This window comes from Falco naumanni, chromosome 9, assembly GCF_017639655.2.
Source record: "Falco naumanni isolate bFalNau1 chromosome 9, bFalNau1.pat, whole genome shotgun sequence".
Lineage (NCBI taxonomy): Eukaryota > Metazoa > Chordata > Aves > Falconiformes > Falconidae > Falco > Falco naumanni.
Genome location: NC_054062.1, coordinates 8,049,014 through 8,073,436, shown reverse-complemented (window position 1 = coordinate 8,073,436; position 24,423 = coordinate 8,049,014). Strand labels below are relative to the sequence as shown.

The 24,423-nt window shown below is 46.6% G+C and overlaps 1 protein-coding gene across 2 annotated transcripts in view; it reads left to right on the top strand.

The window, feature by feature from the left end:
* Window positions 1-11,077: 11,077 nt before the first annotated feature.
* COL5A1 (collagen type V alpha 1 chain) overlaps window positions 11,078-24,423 on the top strand; it is a 159,134-nt gene continuing 145,788 nt past the window's right edge. For both annotated transcript variants that reach the window (XM_040606337.1, XM_040606336.1), the window contains exon 1: window positions 11,078-11,419. In XM_040606337.1, the coding sequence (XP_040462271.1) occupies window positions 11,320-11,419 (100 nt within the window). In that variant the 5' untranslated portion in view covers window positions 11,078-11,319. The remainder of the gene's footprint in view (window positions 11,420-24,423) is intronic.

Sequence of the window (24,423 nt, the reverse complement as noted above, 5' to 3'; positions counted from 1 at the left end):
GCATGAGTGCAATGAATGCAAGGATGGGCATAGCCCTGAGGGTTTCAGTTATTAGTGTTGAAAGCATTGATGGGGAAAAAGAAATGTGGTATCAGACCCTGCATATTGAGGCTCTCAGCTTGCAATACCACTCGTTGAAAGCTGGGCTGATCTGCAGTAACTCTTGGTGTGGCAGTTTATTCGAAAGGACTGGATTCCTGCAAGGCTGCCCCAAAACCAGTGGGACGTGGGAGGGTCTTAAGCACAGGTTGGCATTGGTACCTGTGGGCTTTCCAACACTGTAGAGCCTAAACTAGTATTGGTTTCCTCCCGGTATCTTTAAACACCAAAGGAAATAGCTTTGTGCTGAGTGTCTGTTCCCTTTTGAGGGAAAATGCAATTCCAGAGGTGTAAGAAAGGGGAAAAAATATATATCAAAAGGGTTGAATGCTTTCATGACATAATGTCAGTGATGTGACTTGCCAGTCCAAACTTGGCTGGCATATTGCTACAGTAAGCTGTATCCGCTGGGTAAGCAAATGGTGTCACCCTCTTCCCAGATCCCAAACAACCTCCTCAATGTGTAGGCAGCAGCCGCTGATCCTCACGGAACAAATATGTCCCCTTCCAACACAAGAGACAACACAAGGTTCTTTGATTCCTCCTAATTGCATTTCAGTGTTTGTGGCCCGATTGTACGGTTTCTGCAGAAGTTCAGCAATTTTGGTTGCTGGCTTCCTCTCCTTGCTGACCTACAAATACCAGTTTTCAGGGAAAGATTTATGAGCAGCATGAAATTACCATCTTGTAAAGCACAAATCACAGCTATAAATAGGGGTCTGGAATATGCACAGAAACCCCAAGGGAATAGTGACTCTTGCTTTGTGCAGGACAGCCCTGCTAACCCAGGTTGAGGAGGAGACCAGTGCCTTGACTCTTGTAAACGGGCAGAGCGCCAGCCAACCCTACCTTAATCCATATCCTTGCAAGGATGGAAATAACATCTGGCCGGACTGACAGTAGTCAGGCTTTATAGTAACGGAGAGCTCTGAAAACTGAACCTTCTCAAGCCTTGTATGCATTTATCTTCCTTTCCAGAACATTAGTAGGCAGAGTTTGTTTTCAGTGAGTTATTTAGCAGAAAGAGGGATTAGACCTTGGGCTAGCATTGATTAACCCCTGCATGTTGAGTTGTTTAACAGCATAATGGATTAGTCATGTTTGCTGGTGACCTTTGTCAATTGAATGCTTCATCTGAAGACTCTTCTGTCTTTTTAAATACACAGACCCTTAAAAGTGGAATCGGCCATCCCTCTGGTGAATAGCTGGTTTAACAAAGCACAGGACTGAGGCGAATAGTCCCAGAATTTCTGATCTTAGGTTTGACATTGTGGGAGCCTCACTTGTGCAGCTGGCTACTTGGTGCTGCCTGTAGAATGGATCAGTAAGTTTTTAAAGTCCTGCATGAAAGCTGTATACGAGCTGGAAATAAATTGTTGTCTGAAAGGAAAAGCATTTCTGGAAAAGGACTGGATTTTCTGTGGATCTCGGGGAAGATTATGGAGTGAGAGTCCACTTAGCAATAAGATTTAACGTCACCCTGGAAATGAAATTGCAGTCATGTTTGGTGATTAAGTAGTTGACTACTTTTCACTTAAAGGAAGGGATGGGGGCAGAGATGCTGTGAGCATAAATTCATGAAGCCTTGTTGCCTTTGATGGAGCCTTGTCAATTAAAATCAGCTGAGCAACTGATGTGGGTAATATATGTATATTTCTGCTGCTGAAGCTAGGGACTAAGGGGGAGGAAAAACTGCTCAATGGGACCAAACAGGATACCAAGAAAAGCATTTTAAAGTGCAAGAAGGTACTGATGGCAATTTCAGAGCTGCCAGAAGGGTGTAAAGGGCCCTTACATAAGTCAGCCTTAGACCCAGTAGAATGTCCAAAATGGTGTCTCCTCAGATCTTCCATTCCCTCAGCAGTGCCATGAGGAAGCTGCTATACTTGACTTTTCAAGCAAAAGACCTTCTCACTGCAGCCAGGAGTTCTTTCTGTGCTTGCTTTGCTGCAGAACAAGTGAGGTCAAGAAGTTTGTTTGGTTTGCTAAAAAAAAATAAAAATACTCTAGTTCAAACAAGACTTAATTCATTGAAGCCCCCTGGCCTCTGTGAAACATGAATCCCCCTGGCCTCTTGATTTATGAATACAATCCATGGGGAAGCCTCAAAAGAGGAAAACAAGCTGTATGATGGGTAAATAAAAGGCATTGGGGCAGGAAAGGGTTAAAGACATCCATAAATGTGGAAGCCATGCAGCTGGAAGGTGTAATGAGTTGTCAAGGGCTCTGCCCTCCCAGAGGGACTTTGCTTCTGTGGAGGGGGATTTGATGACCTTTAGCAGAGGGTTTGGGACAGGTCTGCCATGGCCCTGTGCTTTTGATTTGTTTGTATGAATCTGAATAGGCTTGATAAGGGGAGGGGGGGATAATCTATAGCATCATCCTGAGGCTGTGTGTTTCAGAGGTGGAAGGGACTGAACCAGGTGAGCAGCTATCAGGGCTGGGTCCTGGGGAAGGGGCAGGACCCAGCTGAGTGTCCCAGCCCTCCTGTTCAGGATGCGCTGCCAAATCCCTATTGTTGTGATCGCCAGCAGTAAAAAAAAAAAAGCACATCTGGTCCTAATCAGAACCACATGAATCTCTATGCCAGCTTAATCTCCCCCAAATTTTAATTATGCAGATATCTATTTCTTAGTGTTTAGGAATTGTCTATACCCATTAGATGTCTGGGGGTTTCTCTGTATACATCTGCAGGACCTCTAATAAGCACAGTGCTGCTTCACAGGGCTAATAAAATTGCACAGAGTGACAAAGCTCTGGCTGTGATTGCACTTTGATGTTGGGTATGGTGATACAGAAACCCTTCAAACCCAACAAGATAGTCATAATGTACAGGGCAAGAAGAAGTTCTCTGAGAAATCTTGCCCTCTGGACAGGGAGCTACAGGCAAAAAAAAAAAAAAGCCGATAGTGTTTATATACATATAGCTTTATAGCTTATGTTTTCAGAAAAGTATGGTCTAGTTGCAATTCAAAGATGGAAAGCACAGTCTGTCTGCTACCCATTTCCAGACACAGTTGCTTTTTAATGCCCCAGGAAAGAACAATTAAGGCTATTTTTTTCTGGGTCAGATCCTCAAAGGGACGTGGAATGCTGGTAGAGTATTTTGCACTGCTGATCTTGAAGATAGAATGTGTGGCCAAACTTCCTTGGACTTCCATGAAGCGTGTCTAAGAAATGTAAAAATAATTTTTTAAAAAATCACATATAAAATATGTAGACAGGAGGCTTTAGGATACTGCCTTGGTCTGGAATTGAACTGGGAACAAAAGCAGGCCTGTAATAAAAAAAAAAGGATCAAGACATCCTGTAAGAGGTGACGAACCAATCTGCAGTTTCAGATAGCTGTAAAACCTGATAACAATTTCAGAAGAGCGCAATGCTATAGAAAGACACCAGCACCAGAAGGTATCGTCCCCAAAGGGGTACCTGAGCATCTATTGTAGAAATATGGTTGATACATGGGTGCTGCACCCTGCAAACCCAGCTGAAGTAGGAGGCTGAGACTGGAGCACGGACCAGGGCATGGACTGGAGCAGGGCTAGGGTGAGCTGCTGTGGGATATTGGTGCTTAATCTGGATGTACAAGCGCTGTACCTCTAGTTAAAAATGTTAACGATCTGGCACCTTGTTTTGGCCAAGGTCTGTACCTTTGGCCATGCTGTCTGGCTCTCTCCAGTCCTCCCCAAACTGGGAAAGGCATCAGTGGGGAGAAAGCAGAAGTTACTGTGGGGACTTGTAGAAAGGTGCTGATGCATCTGAGAAGGTGACTTACTGGAAACACTGAACAGACAGAAGTAAAAATTAGTCATGTTAGAGACCACTTGATAGCTGGATTGGATTCCTCGAGTGATTCATCCACAAAAATGACTGCTTTGCCTGACACTTTCTTTCCCCTCTCTATTTAGAAAGTAGCTTAGACGTACGAAGACTGTTGCCCGTTGTCTGAATTGCTTTTTGATGGCTGGGTGGTGCACATAGCATCCTTGTACTCTCATAATTTCTAAACCACTACTTCAAGGGGGAGAAGACAAAATGAAGGGTTTTGTCTCTGCAGAAGCCCTCGGTGGAATGAACCTGTAATCTTGTGAAATCAAAGGGGAATCTATGGAATGTGCCATTTTTGGTATAGTTAATGAAACAAAATTATAAATGGAAATAGCTGTCTGGAAATTGTTACATGGTTAATTGACAGAAATATTAGAGAAGGGAAAATGTGGATGAGAATTATTTGGTAAAATAAAATCTCTAAGCTTTAACTTGTTCTGCTTTTTTTGAGGAAGGACTGCAGGATGGAAGGACCATCAGCTGATGCAACCAAAATGTACTGGGATGCTTTAAGCAGTTACTAGACCTGCGCAGAATAATTCACAAATGATGCTAATTTTGGGTGTGCTTGGACATGTGTAGAACATACAGATTTTTTGTTTCATTAGAGCTCATGGGGACAAATCCTTTTTTTTTTTTTTGTCAGTTTGTGTGTATGGGTGGAAAATGTAGCAAACGACATTCCTTATCCTGAAGCATGTACCGTTATCACAGGCAAAATGGGCAGAGGGCCTGCTGGGGTGTCTCGTACATGCCAGCGACCCGCTTGCTCAATGGTGGGAGCAGGAGCCACGAGGCTTGTCTTTGTGCTGTGACCACGTTTTCCTGTGAAATCAATCCAAATTATTTCAGGATTACTGAGCTGCGGAAACCATCAGTGGGAAAGATCTCTGGTCACCCAACCCACTCCCATGCCAGTGCAGGATTGTTCCCAACAGCGTACATGTTTATCCAGACGGCTTTGATATGACTCAGGCAGTGGGACGTTTTCACTGCTTCTTTCAAGGAACTCTAACAGATCTTCTATGGTTGAGGAGATCTTAATGTAAGGATTTTTTTCCTGACATCTTGGGCTGAATTTTGCACTATTTAATTCCCATCCAGTATTCCCATGCATGCCCTAACCTTTAAGTGTTTGGTGTTGTGCCCTCACATACGCACAGGTAGCACACACTTGTTGCATGGGCTGCTTTGGAGAGTACAGAGCTCTGGAACAGTCCTAAAATCCCCCAAAGAAATTCAAAGACAACTTTAGAGATGGATCTTTCTAAGAAAGCTCTGCAGGGAAGAAGCTGGGTTGCTGTGCTTCAAAAGCTATTCCATATGCTATAGACCAAGACTTACACAGAATAAGTAGTCAACAGAAGTTGTATCCCAGCACTTCCAGCAATTTGTATTTTGGATTCAGGGCTTTCTTGGGTAGGGCTCTAGTGCACATCTCATTAGGAATGAGCTTGGCTCAAAGAAGCTAATTGTAGCTAATGTGGTAGGGGAAAATCAATTACTGGCTTTTTCCTTGGTGTGACACCAAATCTTGCTTATGCTTAGAAGCTACCGAAGATGGTTTTTTTACTAATATGAAGTAACTATACAAGGAATGTTTGGCAAAAATGGCCTGGTGATTGGTTGAAGAGGTAGGTAATGAGGGAAGGTTACTGGGGATGAGCACAATTAACACCTGTCCTGATATTATTTCAGAAAATGTAAGGCAGCAGGTGACCTCAGTTCTCAAAACTACCAGCACATCTACTTATCTGTATTCCTGGAGTAACAGGGAGGGGGAAACCCCAAACCTGGGGAAAAATACCAAAATTTTTTCCTGGGGAAAAATATCTAAAGCCTTCCTTGTGAAAGGCTTGAAAATGAACACCACAGTGGTCCAGCTGGAAACATTCCTAACAGGCATCCAAGCTCAGCCCCTGCAGCCAGATGTTGCTGGGTGACTTTGGACCTGTGAATAAGCTTTGTGGTTTGGGCTCACCTTCAATCTTCAGGCATGATTGCGATGGACAAACTGGAGCTAGAAAATGAACTCGGTATTCAACAAAACCTTCGCTGGGGTCAGTGAGAGTTTAGTCCAAGTCACTTTGGGACTTCTTCATTTTTTGACCCTTGTGAAGATCATAGGGTAAGTCACAGGTCTTTGTTAATGTGCAGCCTTGTGGTTTAATGTAACTCCTTCTGTAGCACCAAGGATTATCTCCCTCAAGTCTAGACAGATTATACAGGGTTTAGCCTGGGCCATTGACTGCAGATCATAGGGCATGAGGAAATAAAACACAGGGATATGAAGAGGGAATGGCAACTCCTACCAGTCTTCCAGGCTGGCTCTGGGCACGGAGAGGAGCTAGACGAAAGGGGAAGAAGGTGAACTGAGTTCATCCTCCTCAATAGGCACCGTGGTGCAATTTGTCCTTCTGCATTTAATAGATCAGTATGGTTCAAACACATACAAGGCTTGGAGTTGTTTCACACGAAGCTGAAGAGAAGGCAACAACACTGGAAAAAGAGGAGGAGTGGAAAGTCTGTTTTCTTTATAATGTTATTTCCTCTATTAAACCTCTTTGACTATGAAACATTTAAACATACAAAAAACAAATCCCACCTTGTGTTGGCTGATCTTTCCACTGATGGGACTTGTCCCGGTGCCACCTCATGGCAAAAATCAGATTTGAATTTCCACCAGAGCAGCTGGGATCTGGGAGAATTGGCTGTCCAGCTCTTCTTCTCACAGCACTGTGTCTGTTTTGCAAAGAAACTGGCCTGCAGAGCCCAAACAGGTGCTTAACCATGGGAGTGGTGTTTTTATTTCTGTGTTATGTTATTTATTTTTTCTTCCTTCCTGGTTGGAAAATACTTAACTCTTTCTAGAGTTGTAAATTTTTCATGCATGGGAGGTACCTGTTGAATCTATTCACTGTGTCACCAGCCAGCCTGGAGTCTTAGATGGAACATAGCAGTATCTGCTCTGCATGTTTGGTATTGCCTGATCACTTGCAATATTGGTGGTGTTGTGTTGTGAATCACCATGTTCTAGAAATGCAGATTTCAAAACAATGTTTTTGGAAAGGTTTTGGGGTGTTGGGGAAGCTGCTGCCACACGGCAGCTCTTCAACAAGATGGGGATGGATGTGAACAGTCCTGGATAGTGCAGTAAATGCTTTGCTCAGATTAAAGATTGTATGGAGCACTGAGGCTTGAGACTGTGTTCAGTTTTGGGATACCAGATGTGGTGCTTCTGCTGTGGATAAATGGATACCTTTATTTGTCAAGTTGCTCAATCCAAAATGTTTCAGTAGTACTAAATTCTCATGTGTGTTTTTTTTCTGAAGCTGAGCAATCATTTCCATGGCAACAGGTGTGAGATCATAAGTCAGGATTGTGACTTCAGCATAAGGCAATTCATAAAATTTGAGTTAGGGGTGGGGATATAACTGTTTATACGTTTGTAAAGATAAAGGCAGACAGTAAGACTGCAGAGGAAAACAGTCTTTTCAGATACATGTGCTCTTCATAAACAGTATTTGAAATCATTCCTGAGAGCAGCTGTCTTTCCTGGTTATTTATGCAATAGTTCAGGTAACTCTAAGAAAGTCTCATTTTTCAGTCTGTTATCATCAGCTGGTCATAGGGTATAACTGCTTTATCAGTAACACTTAGGGCTATTTTTTCTGATTATCCCAATATTTCTTTTCAAACTACAGAGTAATGGCCTTTTGGGGCTTTTGGCTGAATGCTTATGTCTGGCTTCATAGCATATACACGGTTTTGGAAAAAAATTACCTATGTATTGTAAGCTTTTTTGAAAGCTCACAAATGTGTCCTCTGTCCTATAAAGAACAGCCAGCTGGGCTCAAGATGCATTTAGTCATGAAAATACTTCTATAAACTGCTGTTCCTTAAAGATATTTGGCCATCTGCCACTGCTGCACTGTATTCCTTTGGCTGTTCAGGTGTTACCCCAACTGGCTGCTGGAGGGATTTCGGAGTTGGTGTTGACCAAGCCAGCTCATGTAAACCTACCTGGAGTTCGCACCACCAGATGATCCAGCCTGCTCCAACTCCGTGGTTGGTGCTTTAAACTTGGCAAGTAGATGCTGGAATTTTCCAGTTTGCCATTACAAGCTGATTTCTGTGTTTCCCTGTTATTGTCAAGGAGGGGCAAACAGGTCTGTGCAAGCTTTGAAATCACCTGGAAACTCAGACTTACTACTTGGCAAAATCTCCCTGGGCCAGGTTTTCAAGTGGTGTAAAGCAAAGTTGCTTTGCATCTGATGTGGGTCCAGGTTTGGGTAATCTGGTTTGCTTCTGGAGTTGAGAGCCCTTGGAAAATGGGTGGTGGGTGAGTGAGCGTACTGCTCTGAGCTGCTTTTATTTCCTTGTCTGCAGCGCTCTTGATGCTTTCAGGTATCCCCCTTCTTACAGCTGTATGCCTCTGGAAGGGCAGGGAATGTCAGTGCTTTGGTTACAGCGTGCAGGTGTTACTGGGATTTTCATTTGCAGCTGGAGAGGACAAAACAGGGTCTCATTCCAAAACAATGAGCTGTTTGTATGATCAGAAATGCCAGTCTGGGATGAGAAGACCCAGGATCCTGGCATTTGTGTAACTGGGGCCGAAATCGGACACCCCTGCTGTCAGCGGGGCTGGTAGTGCTTCTCAAGGGTGACTAGGCATCCACAGAAATACTGTGGCTCAAGTTATTACTTTGTTATCATAATAAGAAGGGTTACTGGGAAGGGGAGGGTATTTGCAACCCACGGGGTCTGCTGGTGCTTTTGGCTGTCCTAGTTCCACATCCATATGCCTGGGATGCTTCGTGGTCCACACAAATGGGAAGAAAAGCATCTGTCGTGCAGTGTCTGTGAGCTGTGGAGTAGCTTCTCTGCCCCATACCGGAGACAGCTGTGAGCCTGTGGAAAGGGCTGCTGCTGTGAGTGATGGGATGTTTTAAAAGCAGGAGGAAGGTGCAGTGGTGACAGACGCTGCCATTGCTGGGCTGCATCCAGTGGGTGCTCTGCAGTGGTGTTTGCAGGGCTGTGCAGGTGTTATTTGTGCTGGAAGAGCTTGCCTCCAGGCTCCTCCTGGATATGGAGAATCACTTAATTTGTCTCTCCAGCCTCTAGTCATCTGGTTACTCATGAAAGGCAAGAACTGGAAGGGCTTTTCATCTGAGAGATTTGCCCAGGAGTGCCACTGGCACCGTACCCACCTTACACGTGGCTGCAGGCAGCACATGCATGCTGCATGCCTCCTCCCAGCTCCTGACGCAGGGGCTTGCGGCCAATCTGCCTCTCACCTCCCTCTGGTGAAAGGCTCTTTCAGCAAAGAATCTCTTCTCGTGTGTGGCTCATGCTCCAGCCTTTCCAATTTCATGGGGAGGCTTGTAGGAGGGGGAGAAAGGCATCTCAACAGGTTCAGAGGTAAAGGAGAGATTTCCTACAGCCCTTCTTTCCATTGAACTGTTAGATAACTTAATCAGGCTACAAACTGAGAGGACAGGGAGCATCCCTTTCCCCTCTGTCTGGTTGGATTTGGCCTCCTGTGCTTGTAGGTTTTGGTGCATTAGTTTGATATCAGTTATCCATCCAAGTAACTTTCATTCCAACAGGTCAAAGATTTATGCTGAGTGAAAAGCTAAAGCTCAACATAAGCCTCTGTTGTGTTGAGGTCTTCCATCAGGCAGCCCAAAGCAGGGACAGGATGAGTGACCCCTGACTCATACATTGCTCTCCTTGTACATAAATAATATAATAAATGGAATGGCCAGTGACTGCTCAGGTGCTTTGCAGTGCTGAATGACCGAGCCTACAGACAACTGGAGTCCCGGGTAGACAGAGTGTGGGAGCTCAGGTGATGGCAATGGTGTTTTCCCTGTGGAACGATGGAGGCCTTAAGGATGCTGCTGTGCAAGGACTGGGGATGGCTGAGGTGTTTTGGTGTGGCTCAGGGTGTAAGTCTACAGATGAAATCACTGCTCCGTGAAAAATCACTACAACTCCAACTACAAAAGTCACAGGAGCTGGGTCTGTCACCTGGATGGTGCTAGCAATGAAGTTCAGGTCTTTAATGGCACTGACAAAGCAGGTATGGATACTCTTGAAAGCCTTTTTGTGAAGGGAAGAGGGCTGCCTTTGGTTGTTCTTCCTCCTCTGGTCTCCAGGTGACATGATCTTGGTTTTGTTGAGGGGTCTGCAGCATCATGTGCCACCTATTCCTACAGTGTGAGGTCTGTCTTCCTTTCCTTCAGCAGTACCCTCCCTCAGGTCCCTGGAGGGGATCTGGTGTGGGGAAGTCAATCAGCTTTTGTGGTGTTGTTTTTTTTCTCAGTCCTGTTGTAATATTGCTGTTATACAATGCCAGAATGAGTAGAATCACTTGAAGTTGATGTTTACCAGTGTGATGCATGAGCCACCACTGATGTGGGAAGGTGATCTGCGGCACAGGGAGAGGAAGAGCCTCAAGGAGCAGGAGAGTGCTGGGCACCAGGACAAGCTGCGTGTGGCCAGAGGGCCAGCAGCGCTTCCATCCCTTACTGTCACAGCATCCTTCAGACTGCAAAAAATCCTTTTAAGATCCTCAAGTCCAGCTGTTAACCCAGGGCTGCCCAGTCCACCACTAAACCATGTCCCGAAGCGCGCGCACATGCACACACCCAGCTGCCCCCTTGCTGGCTGGCCAGAGGGTTTTGCCCCCCCAGTGCCTGGCTAGCCTGGAGGGGGGATGCCACCTTCCCCTCCCACTCCTTCCTATTTGCACTTTTTGCAGTTTTACCCTTTGCACTCACGTTTTGAGGCGGTGGCCTCTTTCAATTTTTTTTTTATTTTTTCTATTCTTACCCACCCCCCCCCCCCCAAAAAAAAAAAAAAAAAAAAAAGAAAAATCCCTGCACTTTCCATGCTTCCGCCAGCGCCAGGCCCTATCCCCGGGGGGGTCGGGAAGAGCAGGGGGCTGGGAGGAGGGGAAGGGACGGACGAGTGCGGCTGGTGCCCGTAGCCGCGGGCCGGGTGCGGGGCAGCCCCGCGGCGTTCGAACTTGCCGCGGGGCCGGGGCGGGCCGGGGGCCGGGCTAGGGCCGCTCCTCCCGGCCCTGATTTGCTGCGCGACTCCGGGATTGACAAACTCTGCCCTTGGGTTTAAAAGAAGGAGGAAAAAAAGGGGGGTGGGGGGAGAGAAAGAAAAGTTTTGCGCTGCAGGAGCAGGCAGGGGCCGGGAGTGAGCGCGGCGGAGCCCCCCACAGCCCTCCGCCCGCCCCATGGCTTTATAAAAAGCGGCTGCTCTCCGGGGGGGGCTGGCGGGGGGGTCTGAGCGGTTTTTCTTCGCTTGTATATATTATTTTTTTTTCACCCTTTCCCCTCGAGTTGTCCCGAGCTGGTGCCCCGTTTTTTGTGGACCATGGATACGCACACGCGGTGGAAAAGGCGCAGTTGGATACGGAGCTGGTGGGTACCGGCTGCCCTGGTGCTGCTGGGTGCCCTGTCCCTCGGCCGGGCAGGTAAGGGACCCCCCGGGCCCCCCACCCCATCCCCGGGACGATGGCGGGGAGGCGGGTGGCAGCGGGGAGGGCGAGCGGGCTGTTGTGTGGGGCAAGGCAGTTGCCTTCCCTTGCTCAGTGCATTCCGGGGGGGGGGGAAAAAAGGGAAAAAAAAAGAAAAAAAGACAAAAGAAAAAATATAAAAGAAAGGAGGAGAACAAAAAGAAGAAAAAAAAGGAAAAAAAAACCCAACAAAACCCAAACCTCACCCAGCCTCCTTTAGCTGCCCGAGTCTCCGAATGCCGTTTGTCAGGGGGCCCGTAAAAGGGGGAAAAAAACCTAAAACAATAGTTTATTCGCTTTTCTTAGAGCAGAGCTGCCTGTTGCTGGGCTCTTTTTTTCTGGAGCAAAAGTCAGGATGGGTTTCTGGAGGCTCTAGGTCTTTATATATCTACGTGGATATATCTGCGAGTGCATATTTAGGCAACTGGAAACCTCTCGCCTTGCGCAGTTCCTCCTTGAGGAGAAGAAACTTTTTTTGTCCTGCAGGAATCTGTTCCCTCTGCATCAAAGCGGCAGATCTCGCTACACAAAAGCTTTTTGCAGCCGCTTCTGCTCAGGACCCCAAGGCTCACTCTGCACACACACCCCCCCCCACACCCCCCCCCCCCCCCCCAGTCTCCCCAGCCCCAGTAAACCAGGATTTCTCCCTAAAATCCTGGAGTGTTGCAAAAGGAAAGTCTGTGAAGTACCAGATGTGCAACAGCACTAGCCACGCAGCCAGAAAAATCCTGGAATGCCTTTTTTTTTGTTTGTTTGTTTTCAAATTTTACAATCATACAGGAGCGAGGCTAAATACTTTTATTTCACTAGTTGGCCGCTTTGGGTTTGCAGAGCGGGTTTGGAGAGCTCTGCTTTCCAAATGTCTGACTTCCCCGGGTGGGCTGTGCAATGCCAGAGCAGGGCAGATGGAGACCGGGAGGTCTGCTGGAAAAGTTTTCCCTGTGTTTTCCCAGTGTTTCCTTGAGTATGGAGCAGACACTTGGAGGCATCGGCTCTTTGAGGGCTTTTGATGTTGTATTTCAAGGGGGGGAAATGCAAAGCGGTTTGTTGGCGATGCTGATTTTTGAAATGGGAATAGTTAAACTGAGTTCTGCAGGGTAACTCGAGAAACGGAGAAGTGCCCCGAAGAGCTGAGCTGCCTGGGATTCAACTTTCATGCTGGATTTTTGTGTGTTCTGGGTATTTTTTTCTAGGAAGCGGTGTTTGCAGGGTGGTTTGTGTGTTACCAGGACAAACACGTGTGGGATTCTGTATATAGCAGTGTGATTGCCTGAAATTATAATTTCGAGGTTGTTAAATGACCTTAAGGAAGAAAAGGTGGGCGTATGAGGAATGCTTTCATTAATGGCTTGCTTGCAAAGTCTGAGCAAGATGGAAAATTAGTTGCTAGTCAATGAATAAAATGCCTCTAGAACATCACTGTGGGAAAAACTAACGGTCGACGGAGCTACCACAGGAGTTTTGCTGTACTGCGAAAGTAAGGGACTGTTCGGAGTTCTGTGACTAGAAGAACTCTTCTATCTAGGAGTGATCCTAGCTCATTCCAAGTTCCCCTTTTGCCCAGCCAGCTTGTCAGGCTGCTCTGTTACTTTGTGTTAGTTGAAAATGAATTGTTACCAGTTCAGTTTCAAGGCAAAGATGAAAAAATTTTCCTTTTTCTGTCTATGTGAACGGTTTAATGGTTTTAGAGCATCCGTAGGCATTTTGCCTGTTGGTGAATATCCTTCAGTCAGCTTTGACAGAAGACTTAGCTCCTTTTAGTGGTACCTAGGAACTTTAGTAAAACTTTTTGGTCTCGCCGCAGCGGTGGGAAGCAGAGGGCTGGCTGGAGCGAAGCTGTGGTGCGTGGCTTGAGAGTTTTTGTAGGGCCAGTATGCAGCTCCAAGTAATGCCTCTTGCAATGAAAAGCTCAGAGTTTTCCTAATGAGCCTTTTAATGGGACATCAAATAATTTGGATGAGGGAGGAGTCAGATTGGGACTGCTGATGGCATTGACTAATGCTCTTTGTCGCTCTTTTTTTTTTTTTTTAAATCTTTCCAAGTTCTCTTTGGTTTTATTTCGGCTCAGATTGTTTGTTTCTGTTCTGTATGGAGAGGTGAATCCTCTCTGTAATCTTAAACAGCAGATTTATCAGGTGGCTCCAAAGGAAGAGGGAAGACGCCTTGCAGAGAGGTTTCCAGAAAAATAGAGAAAAATGTCAAAGGCGACACGAACTGAACTGCCTCTGAACACTGCCCTTGCAGCTCAGATTTTTCCATATCTTAACAGATGATGTCACACAAAAATCTAACTCACAGACAAAGTTGGAATCTGTCTCTGCTTTTACAAATCCCTATAAAATTAAATCAGCTTTCTGGGTGAAAATTTTTGGAAGCAGCAGTTTCCTTTAGTGGCAAAGAAAAGTGTAATAAGAATACATGGCGAGCCCTTTAAAAGAAAGAAAAATGCTGGAAATTATGAAGTATCCCGTTACCATCTGTTGCTTTTCTCCTTGGCTCTTCCCCAGTCATCTAGAATGAACTAAAAAAAAAAATAATCTTTATCCAGCCAGTTAGAAGTGTTTTGTTTAATATTTTGCCAATCAAAAGTGTTGATATTGTTTTACAAGAAGAAATATGACTTTCTAAGTCTGGAATTGGTGGCGCATCTGATTTCCAGTGTAAAACCTGGATTGTGCTGTCAATGAATTGCCAGATTGGAACACGGCTTTAACTTAAAAGCACCCAGCTGTTGAACATGCCCCGGCCAGGGGACGCAGCAGAGGCATTCAGCTGACGTAATATATTATTCTCCCATGTAAGCTGGGGTCAAGAGGGAAATTTTGCTGACCCTTCCCTTCGAGTTGGTTTTTGAAGGCTGCTCCCGCGCTCGCTGCCCTGCGGTGCTGTAGCCATGCTGGATGCGGGAGCTGGTTTCAGAGTCGCGGCCAACAAGATGGCTCCCACCAAAGCTGATGGGAATTTTAGCTCTTCAGTCTGAAGCATCACAATGTTGCCTGGGCGATCGCTTACTGAGGATTGAAGAAATTCCGTTTCATCTCTGGTCTTTAGGGGTAGCTCTAAGGCAAAAACCTGCTGAAGAGTTGCTAATTCTTGGCATACAAAGAGGGACAAAAGTGTGGACTCGCCCGCTGGCGTTGCTCGCTCAGGTCTGTAACGCAGGATCCTTCACATATGCAACTTCTTTTTACCAATAAAAGGTCTGTAATGCTGGATCCTCACGTATACAACCTCTTTGAACCCAATGAACAAAACTGGCTTGGTGTTACTCCTGCTGCTTGCAGACATGGTCTGCCCCAGAACAAATAGGTACCATCAAGGGGATGTGTATCCTTATTTTATATGGGTACTGTCCCTGCCCCTTACTCTTCGTTGTCAGAGATGGACTTATCAGGTTCATTCCTTTTTGAAATCTAGAGCAACTCTAGCTAGTAGGTTCCTGTCTCCCCAGGGGCAGGACACAAGGAAATGGAATGAAGCTGTGTGGGAGGCTTAGACTGGACGTTAGGAAAGGCTCCTCACTGCAGGTGGCCAGGGACTGGAACAGGCTCTCCAGGGAGGTGGTCACAGCACCAAGCCCGTCAGAGTCCCAGGAGCATCTGGATGATGTCCCTGGTCATATGGTTTATTTTTAGGTAGTCCTGCGAGGAGCGGGGAGTTGGACTCTGATCCTAATGGGTCCTTTCCAACCTGAGATCTGTATGTGGTGACTTGCAGTCAGATCACAGTGTTGCAGGGGTTGTACCAACATCTGTCAGAAGCCTTTGGGGTGTAACTCGGTGATGGGGCTCCTGCTTTGATCTCCCACCTCTGTGCTGTGGGAGGGTGATGCAGATGCGGAGGTGTGAGCCTTATTCAACTGGGTGTAGCCTACTGGTAGCTCCCAAGAAAAGACAGAGTGCCATTTCTCTGTGTATGGCACCAGCAGCTGTGCTGTAGACTATGTTCAACATAAAAGTTTTAATTCTCTAGCACCTTTTCTTTTTCTCAGAGCTCCAACATGAAAATCTTTGCCACTGTCCCAGAGGCCCGGACCCTTAATGGCACGTAGGTGTCCTATAACCCTCTGTAGCACGTACCCAGTTGCTTTTCTTCAGACACTGAAGATGTGGTCTGGTGCTGCCTGTCCATCCCTGCTTTGGTGATTCAAAGTTTTCCTGTCTGTCCTGCAGCCTGGCTTAGAGTGTGTGTTCTCACAACTGCTTTGAATTACTGATCTGATCTCAAAGATGAAACAGAGCGTTGCGACAGATGCTGAGAAGCAGAAGGCGCTGCTGTGGCACATGCCAGTAACTCAGAGGCATTTGTGTGAAGTACCATTTGTAGATGCGTTTTAGGTAATCTGAGTTTTGTCTGGACTTCAGAAGTAAATCTGTGGGAGTACTTTCCAGGAAACTGCTCTTCAGTCCTGAGTTTTTCTCTTCTGTGGAGGTAAAGCGAATTAGCAATTAAGTCTTTTCAACAATTACTTTTCTTAGCTTTTTGTCTTATGCCCTGACTTTCTGACGTGCTCCCTGTGCGCTCTCTCTCCCCATGCTATCTGAATGCTGGGGCTGCACCGCAAACCTTGCCCTTCCCAAAGCTGGTGGAGGATGGATGCCAGTCACTCTTTGTGAACGTGAAAGTCTACGCTTGGGAAGACGGCACAGAGCAGCAATACTGCTGTGAACGCTTCCCCACGGGCAGATTGAGGATTAGGGGCTTTCTGGCCCAGCAAATCTACAAGGGGTAATGAAGGGGGGGAGGGGGGCGCAGACCAGCAGGTCCTTGGGGAAATGGTGTATGTAAAACAAAAAGAAAAAAGAAAAGTTCTCAAATGGAGGTATCGCCATGGTGATTCATGCTTTTACTATTTGTGTGTTTGTGTGGTTGCTTGTGGCTACGTCTTGGAGAGCGGTGGGACCTGGGAAAAGTGTGCAGCTGAGCCCAGCAGCTATTGGCTGGCAGCAAACGCCTCGGGTGTGGACATGGGTCCAGCACTTTGTCCAAACAAATGGTGCAGGTGGGGGCTGTTTGGCCTTAAAGGACTTCCAAAGGGTCATGTTAGGGGCCTTGCTGGTTGCCGCTGGCATTAAGACAGTCTGCGTATGGCACGGTTTGGGGTGGAGGTACCCAGGTCTGGGATGATTTGGGAAGAGCGATTCCATTCGGAGCTCATGCTCTGCTGTCGCGTGAATTGACTTTGAAGTGCAGCAGCCCCTAAGACGGGGGAAATTCCTGCTGCGTTACAAGTATAAATTTGGCACTTCATCATGTATGTACACACTCGCCCACGTATGTTCTTGCCTGGTTTGTTTAGCAGGAGTCCTATCCTCAGGATGCAGCTATCATTTCATAAAATGAATTATGCTGCAGAGAAAGGTTTAAAACATTGTTTGGGTTCTGTTGAAGATTTGATTATAACTCTTCAGTATGTAGGTTTGGTGAATGGAAACTGCTGTTTGCAAAGAGAAGAATTGTCTGGGAAGTAAACCAGGAAGGAACCACAAAACATACCTCTTCCCAGACTTCTTTTCATGTAAAGGAAGACTTTTTCCACTCCCTGTTCTGCACTTTTTATCCAGCGTAGGCTCTACTCATACTTAGGAAAGCCCTGACTGTGCTGCAAGTCTCCAATATTGCTACTGCTGAGGATATTTTGGGAGTGCTGAGGCTTTAAACAGTCACCTGCTGGAGCTGGGTCAAATTTAAGTTCTGCAGGATTTGTCCCAAAGTAAAAGTCTGTGTCAGAGGTGGGTGCGCCTGTGATTTATGCTGCTTCTGGAGTTCAGCTGGATAACCTGATAACCTTCACCAGTTTCCCTGCACTACCTTTGTAGATCCTTGACTTTTAACTTCTCAGTGTGGAGCGCAACCATTTGTCTTGGCTATACAGCAAGCGTGTTTGATATAAGCAGTAGGGCCCGGTACTGGCATTGCGCTGGGAGAGACCCTGTCCCCACAAAAGGGGGTCCCCCTTGGATCAACTAATGTGCTGGGGAGCCCCAAGGGAGGGCTAGTGTAACCAAAAGCTCTCGTTCTACTGAAGCATGGAAGTTTCATGGTGCTTGGTTGTGTTCTGGATTGGGACTGCTCAGTGCCTTTTTGGGCTCTTCTTACTTTTATTTGGATTTATCTCTGGTTTTGGCCCCTTCGGAGTGCAGCTATTGCAGAGCTGTCAGGAATAGCAGTCTGAAAATGTTGGTTAGGTTTTTATTCCCTGCTAATGGCATGGTGGCTTGCTGGGGAGGTTTTGGGAGATTTTTGGGAAGGGAAACCCTTCCAGGTGGACACTGTCTTGTGCTTTCTTGAGAAGGCAGCCTCACATCTGTATCAGGAAACAGTTCCATTATCGAGTTTGGCTGTCCCCCTTTGGCTGAGCATCAACAGTGGTGTCCTGAGCTAGCAGCTTGGTTCTTCGGCTGTGGGTGGAAATCCTTGACCAAGGCAAGCTGAATGCAATCTGCAGATCCTCAAGATTTTTTCCTGCCTCCTGTTTTTGCCTGTTACCTGCTTAAACCTTTGGCTGTTGCCAATCTAGGCAGTGCATTCCCTCTCCTTTGCCTTCCTAGCTTGCATGAGGAAGGTTCCTGGGACAGTCTTCTCCAGTTGCAGCCAAGCCTTGCTGTGTATCAAAGATTCTATTCTTAGGAGCTAGACTGGAGCTTATGTGATAGGTACTGAGATTGTAAGCTGGTGTTTTTTTCTTAAAAATAAAATAAACCTTTGTGTGAAGCAAAGAAAAAACAACAGCATGGGAACAACGAGCAAAACCAGGAAAAAAAATGAGACATGAAAGAATGGAAAAATTTTGTTGAAATCTAATGTTATATGGAAAAATCTTAGGTTGGCAACATGGTACAATTAGCCACTGGGTTACTCTTGGCAAGTTTTTAAGGCTCTTGAAACGAAGCCTAGCACTGAGTGAGCCATCTAAATGATGTCGTGGTTTCTCTGTGGACGTGTCTGGAAAGTCTTTAGAACTAAAATAAATAAATGAAGGAACTACACAAAAGGCATTTTTGAGGTTGGTTGCTCTGAGTCTGGGCTCTTTTTCTCCAGAAGCAACAGGATTCTTAGCATCATCTGGAAGCTTTCAGAATGTTGAGAGACGTAGTGTTTGAAACTATGAAAATGGTATTAATGTTTTTACAATGCTGGAGTTTTCCTTCAAGATTGTGTAATAAGCTGGAGAGAAAAAGGATCGTTTGGGGATTGAATGAATGGGATGAGCTACCTCTGTGCACACTCCTAACTCTGCAGACTTTGTCCCAGCCCTTAGGCAAGTCTGTCTCCCGTGCCCTGGGGCCTGATCCTGTCTCCCCATATGGAACCTGGTATTGAGGTGTTGCTTTAATACATGTTTGATGCTGATACGCCAACAACATATATTTTCAAGCACTGGAGCCTTCTAAGAGTTCCTTTTCATCCCTGTGCCTCAGGTTGTGTTAGTGGTTGTGGTCTAGGAGTTTTCTACTTTAAAAATACTTTTCCTCTCTGGGATGGTGTTTTCCTGTCTAGCAACAGTAGTGCCTCACATTGCAAATCCAGGAGGTTATTTGGAGTTTTTCTTTAGATTTGGACAGATTCCTTGCAGATTGGTAGGGTAGGTTACAATACAGACCACTATGCTGTTCTATTGACTGCTTTCGGAACGCTTTGAAGAATTGGATCTATAAATGAAATTCAAAGCATGCAGATCTCTTGGGGCATCCACATGCTTCAGTTTACTGGGGGGGGAAAAAACTCTTTGGAAAGTGGAGGGATGGCAATGGAAGCAGGGTGCTGGATATCCCTGTGGGGTTTTGCATGTGAAGCCTGTGCTGTGGGCAGGAAGAGGAGGCCAGGTAAGCTGCTGTCAGTCCATCTGTTAGCTGGCTTTGGGGTGGCGAAACTCAATAGTTTTGCTGATGTGAGAAAGTAATTCCTGGGTATTTTGTCGAGGAGTGCTCTGCCACAGGCTGTGGGCTAAGTGCGTTCATCCTGACAGGGTGGGTTTGATTCCTTGAGATGTCTCCTATGCCTGATGCTGTATTCCTGGGGTGCTTAGCCCTGCTGCTCTAGAGTCACTGGAGAAACATTTGAAGACCAAACCCCATTCTTCCTGTGCTCAGGGGCAGCTTTCCATTAGCCTCAGCAGTGTCCAGGTGTCACCCGAAGGAGCTAGGCACCCTGTTTTCTTATGAGGGCTGAGGGTCACCTTTGGGGGTGGGGGCTTTTGTTCTCCTTGGGAAGCAGCAGCTTGCTGAAGACCTGAATGATCTGCCAAGCTTAGATGCAGCAGATCTTACTGTCAGCTGGGGATGACCCTGTATGCCATCCCTGCCTGGACCAAGCTCTGCATCTGCAGCCAGGGAGATGCTAATTCTTTCAGAATAAATAAAAAGCAGTAAGTTTTCCCCTGGCTCAGCTTTTTAAGCAAACTGTTGAAAGCCCTTTTCCTTCCTTGTTTTTCTGCACTTCACTGCTGTAACTTGCAAAGATGGGGGAGTTTGCAGCTCTGCTGGAAGTGTTGTAAGAAGTTGATGGGGGGGAAAGCTCCTAAAGAGAAGAGAGGTCATGAAGGGGTCTGCTGGAGTTCCTGCTTGAAGGGACTGTCAGGCAGTTTTAGTGGCCAGATTTAGAGTTTCATTTGCATGTCAGCTGGAGTTTCTATTTTTTGAGTATGGATATATAGGAAGAGCTGTTCGTTGGCTGAGCTCATGTATCCTCATGGAGACCTCTGCTGTTCCTCCCTCCACCCCCTTTTTTGTTGCCAAGACAATACTTTAGTAAGAATTCACTGCAGCTGAATTCCTGGAGATGACACTGCCAGATTCCCAGGATCTTTCGTACTCCTGCAGCATTGTACATAGTGATTTTTGGTGCAGCTCATTCAGCTGCACCCCTCGAATACCAAGTTAGTGGTTTGTATGGTCTTTGAGCAGGCTCATCCTAGATGTGCTGGAATATCTACTCTGCTCTTGTCTGCTGCAGGGTAGAGATTTGGTCTGAGGGCTGCAGTTCACCAGCTGAATAATGAATGCATTGTTTGTATGCCCTTATTTCTAGCTTGCACCATTAAAAGTGAATAGAAAGGTCAAGGAGATGAGTCACTGTGAATACAAGTGTCATTCTGCTCAGAAGAAATGGAAAAAAAGGAGCTTCCAAGTGAGGTGTTTCAGCTGGTGCCAAACAGCTCTGTTTCACTGTACTTTCAGGGAGTTACAAGAGTGAATCTCAGCTGAGATCTGCTGAAGTGTTGAAGCACCTACAAGTGAGTGAGGGGCTGGAGATGGGGTTCGGCAGCTGCAGTGGCCAGGGGCTCCAAAGGCTGATGTAGGCTGTGTGCAGAAACTCAAGGTGATGGTCTGGAAGCATGGGACTCATTGCTGCTCTTTTGCAAAACAAACAGCCGGAGCCTGCAGTATTAGTAAGCTCTTGTGCTCAGCTTTATACACCCAGTGGTACCCAGAAGAAAAGGCCACCTCCAAACTGATGTGTAGACCCCCAATACTCAGCCAGGCTGCTTTCCTCCAAGACTTAGAGCGAGGGTTATTAGTGTTACGAAGGTGCTTTGGTGGGACGGTATTACCTCTTGAAATGCTGGTGAGGAAATGTGTGCACCTTGAGCAACGGGTGTCAGCAAGGTCATAGCTCGGTTCCTGCACCATCCTAGGGGACAGAGCTGCAGCGCTGGAGCAGGGTGGTGGCATCTGTGAGCTACAGCGTGCCTGGAGGTACACAGGGGCCCATCCCTTGCCTTGGCTCTAGTAAATGCCCGGTGGTAAATTAAGCTTTTTTAATTTCCTGCCCAAAAGCTTCATTTGACAAGCCCCAGGCAGCTGGTTAACCACACTGGCAGAGTGCTGAAAACAGAAATGTGGCTCGTGGGTCGCACGTGTGGAAGGGGGAGTGGTGAGCTGTGGATGGGCTGATGCCAAGTGGGTGGGATAGGATGAGGACCTGGTCAGAGTTTTCCTTTAATTGATACTGCTGGGGTAACTTCAATAAAACAGCAGTGGTGGCCAGGAGGCCAGAAAATAGAAGCCAGTTCAGAAGTTGTTAATGTTTGGGTTGGTTTTTTGTTGTGTGTGTTTTTTTGTTTGGGTGTTGTTTTTTTTTTTAAATGGGGTAGAGTTTCTTTAAGTCACGGGCTCCTGTGCCTGTGGGTTTCCTTTTGCACATGGCTGAAATACCCTCCTTTGGGGTGATTAGCATTTTGTCTAATTGCATTTCACTGTCCTGGAAAGGAAACATCCACAGTTCATTTGAGATGGTGCTGTGCTGTGGCAGACACCCCTGCGTATTGTCTAGCACCACTTTGGTGTTTTGGCAGAACTTGGATCCTGAGAGATGTTACATAAAAATATTTACGTTTTTGATTTCTAGCCATTGGATTTTTCCTGTTCTGAGGTCACTTCTCCGGTGTAAAACAGATATTCCTCCAAAAATAACTAAAGCTTTTAAGAATTTAAGAGTTTTGATTTATCCTCCTCCATCAAAATACACTTTTGGTAGAAAATTAAGCCAACTGTTCCTCTTGCCCATCTAATGCAAGATCATTTCCGTAAACAACTTCAAAAATTAATTTGCCAGTTTAGCTTTGATCCAAGGTGGCTGAAAATTCAGCACAAATTCCATTTGATCTCAAATGGCTGGGAACTGGGAGTCATTTGCTAGTGATGGAATAGCATATGATGCTGACTGAGGGCTGTAGTAAGGCAGGAGTTGATGGCTTGTAGCTCATGTGTGGGAGGACTGTGCCTGGTTTGTGTGGTGAAGCATTGGGACTATAACCCTTGTGGTGGTATTGCATGGAAGTTAAAGATTTCTGCAGATGGATGAGGTGGGTGGTAGGTGCGTTTGGCTGCTGATAGGTAGGGGACAGCTTCTGGCAGCATCTGAGATGCCCGGGACCAGCAGAGCTGCTCTGTGCTTGCTGGCGTGTGACTCTGTGGGAGCCAGTGTGCAGGAGGAGCCTGCTGCAGGGCAGGAGACACGCTGGACGTGCCCCTGGAGGGTTCTCCGTGGAAGATAGGAGGCTGTCCATCCCCAGAGTACAGCATCTGTTCTCTGCCCGTGGGCTGCTCAGTGTCTCATCTTGGAAAGCTGTTGATTCCTTGAAGGATAAGAACTGCTTGCCTGGAGCCCTGTGGCTGCAGATGCTTTTCTTGTTGAGGCCGATGTTTTTCTCTTGATCCCCTTGGGTACTCTGCTTTTTGTAACAGGGAGGGCAGATCAGTAAGAATCTCCTCATCGTTTCTGTGCTCCAAAAGCGTCGTGAGGGTGGGAAGAAGAAGCAGCTTTCATCCTGGTCACTGCCTTTGGCACTTGCTGGTGAGTGCTCATATAGGAAAACTGCTAGGAATGTTCTCTCACAAGGGTTTGCAGGGATCGGGAGAGGCATATTATCACGTCTTGTACACTTCGGGAGAAAGTCCCTCACTCTGCCTCTCTCAAATGTTTAAATTAAAACAATCTGTCTTTCTGCATCTGTTGGTTGCTTTCCTTGCTGACCTCAGGAGCAGGGACCGAGAGGAGAAGCAAACAGACCCCAGTGCTTATTAATGGACTATAGCTTTTTTGTTTTTAAATTTCAGTCCTGATTCCCTGCAGGATGCAAAACAGAAAAAAACAATAAGGGCCGTATCTGTTCTGGAACCATCAATTTTCCCAGTGCTCTGTAATTAAAGAGCTATATCAGGAAGCAGTGAAGACTTTATGTGCTGGAGGCTATTGTCTTACAAGACTATGTATAGAAAAGGCAGCAGGCATGCTTAACCCTTCTGCCAGGGCCAGCACGGAGGGTAAAGTCCTCTGCAGTGTCTCACTATCCTTTTCTTTCCCAGCCACAGACACATTCCCACAGCAGGGTCTGACTCTCGGATGGTCCCCGTGAGCACTTCGCAGCGCAGGATCAGCCCTTTACTCCCCCAGTGCATGGGGAAGCACGGTGAGAAGCCCGGCGACCTTTGGCAGACAGCAGCGCCCAAGGATGCTGGATGCAGTGCTTTGTATCCAGCCTCTGAACGGAGCCACGGCCCCTGCTTAGGGAATTCCAGTGCACCAAGGGGGAAAGCATCCCTGTGTGTGAGCCAGGAGGTTTGGTCCGACCCTTTGGCACTTACACGCTGAGTTTTGCCTTGGCCCAAGGCCCTGTGGTGGGGCAGATGCAGGGGTTTTGCTGCTTGGCTGTGCGTCCAGCTCTTGCAGCACTGCGCTGTTGCAAGAGTCTGTCCACGTGGAGCTGCCGAGAGGATGCGGGCTGGGACCCGGCTCCTGTGGACCTTGGGAATTTAGGCAGTGAAGTTGCATAGCATCGTCAAGCCTAAATTCCAAACCAACCCTTCGTCTCTTTTCTACCACTGCTTTTGACTTGCCTTCGTTGCCCACAGGCCTGTGGTTTTTTGGCAGTTTATGGAGCATTTTACATAGCGGTTGAGATTCAGCCTAGGAAAATGCAGTGTGATTTCTTGTGGCAATGGGGAATAGGCTTGGATAACACCAAGCTGGTTGAGATTTTTCCTACGGCATATGAACCAGAACCAAAAGTGGAGCTTGTTTTGGGTGTGGAAATGTCTGTGAAGAACTTTGAGTTCCTCATTGGAAGGTACTTAAGATTTCACACCAATAAACTTAGAGATGCTCTGAAACTCTTGGAGTCAGAACATCAGTTAAAGATGTTCTGCACATTTAGAGTAACCGAGTAAACCAGCGTGCTTCTCTGCCTGCAGCTCCCTTCTCCAAAGCCTTGGCCAGACAAGCCGGGGCCCTCCTTGCCCTGGGGACACTCATCCCAAATAACGAACAGACGTGCTGCTAAAATGAGCACCATTCCTGTGAGCCTGGAAATAGCAGAGTCTCTGCTGCTTGAGCAGAGCTGGCCAATTTGTGGCCTGGGACTAAGCTTTTTATGGATGAAACTGAAACATCTGCTTTTGGGGGTGCGTGTGAAATCTGCCACTTCTTTGCTTTAGCTTATGTGGCCTCTGAAGAACCTG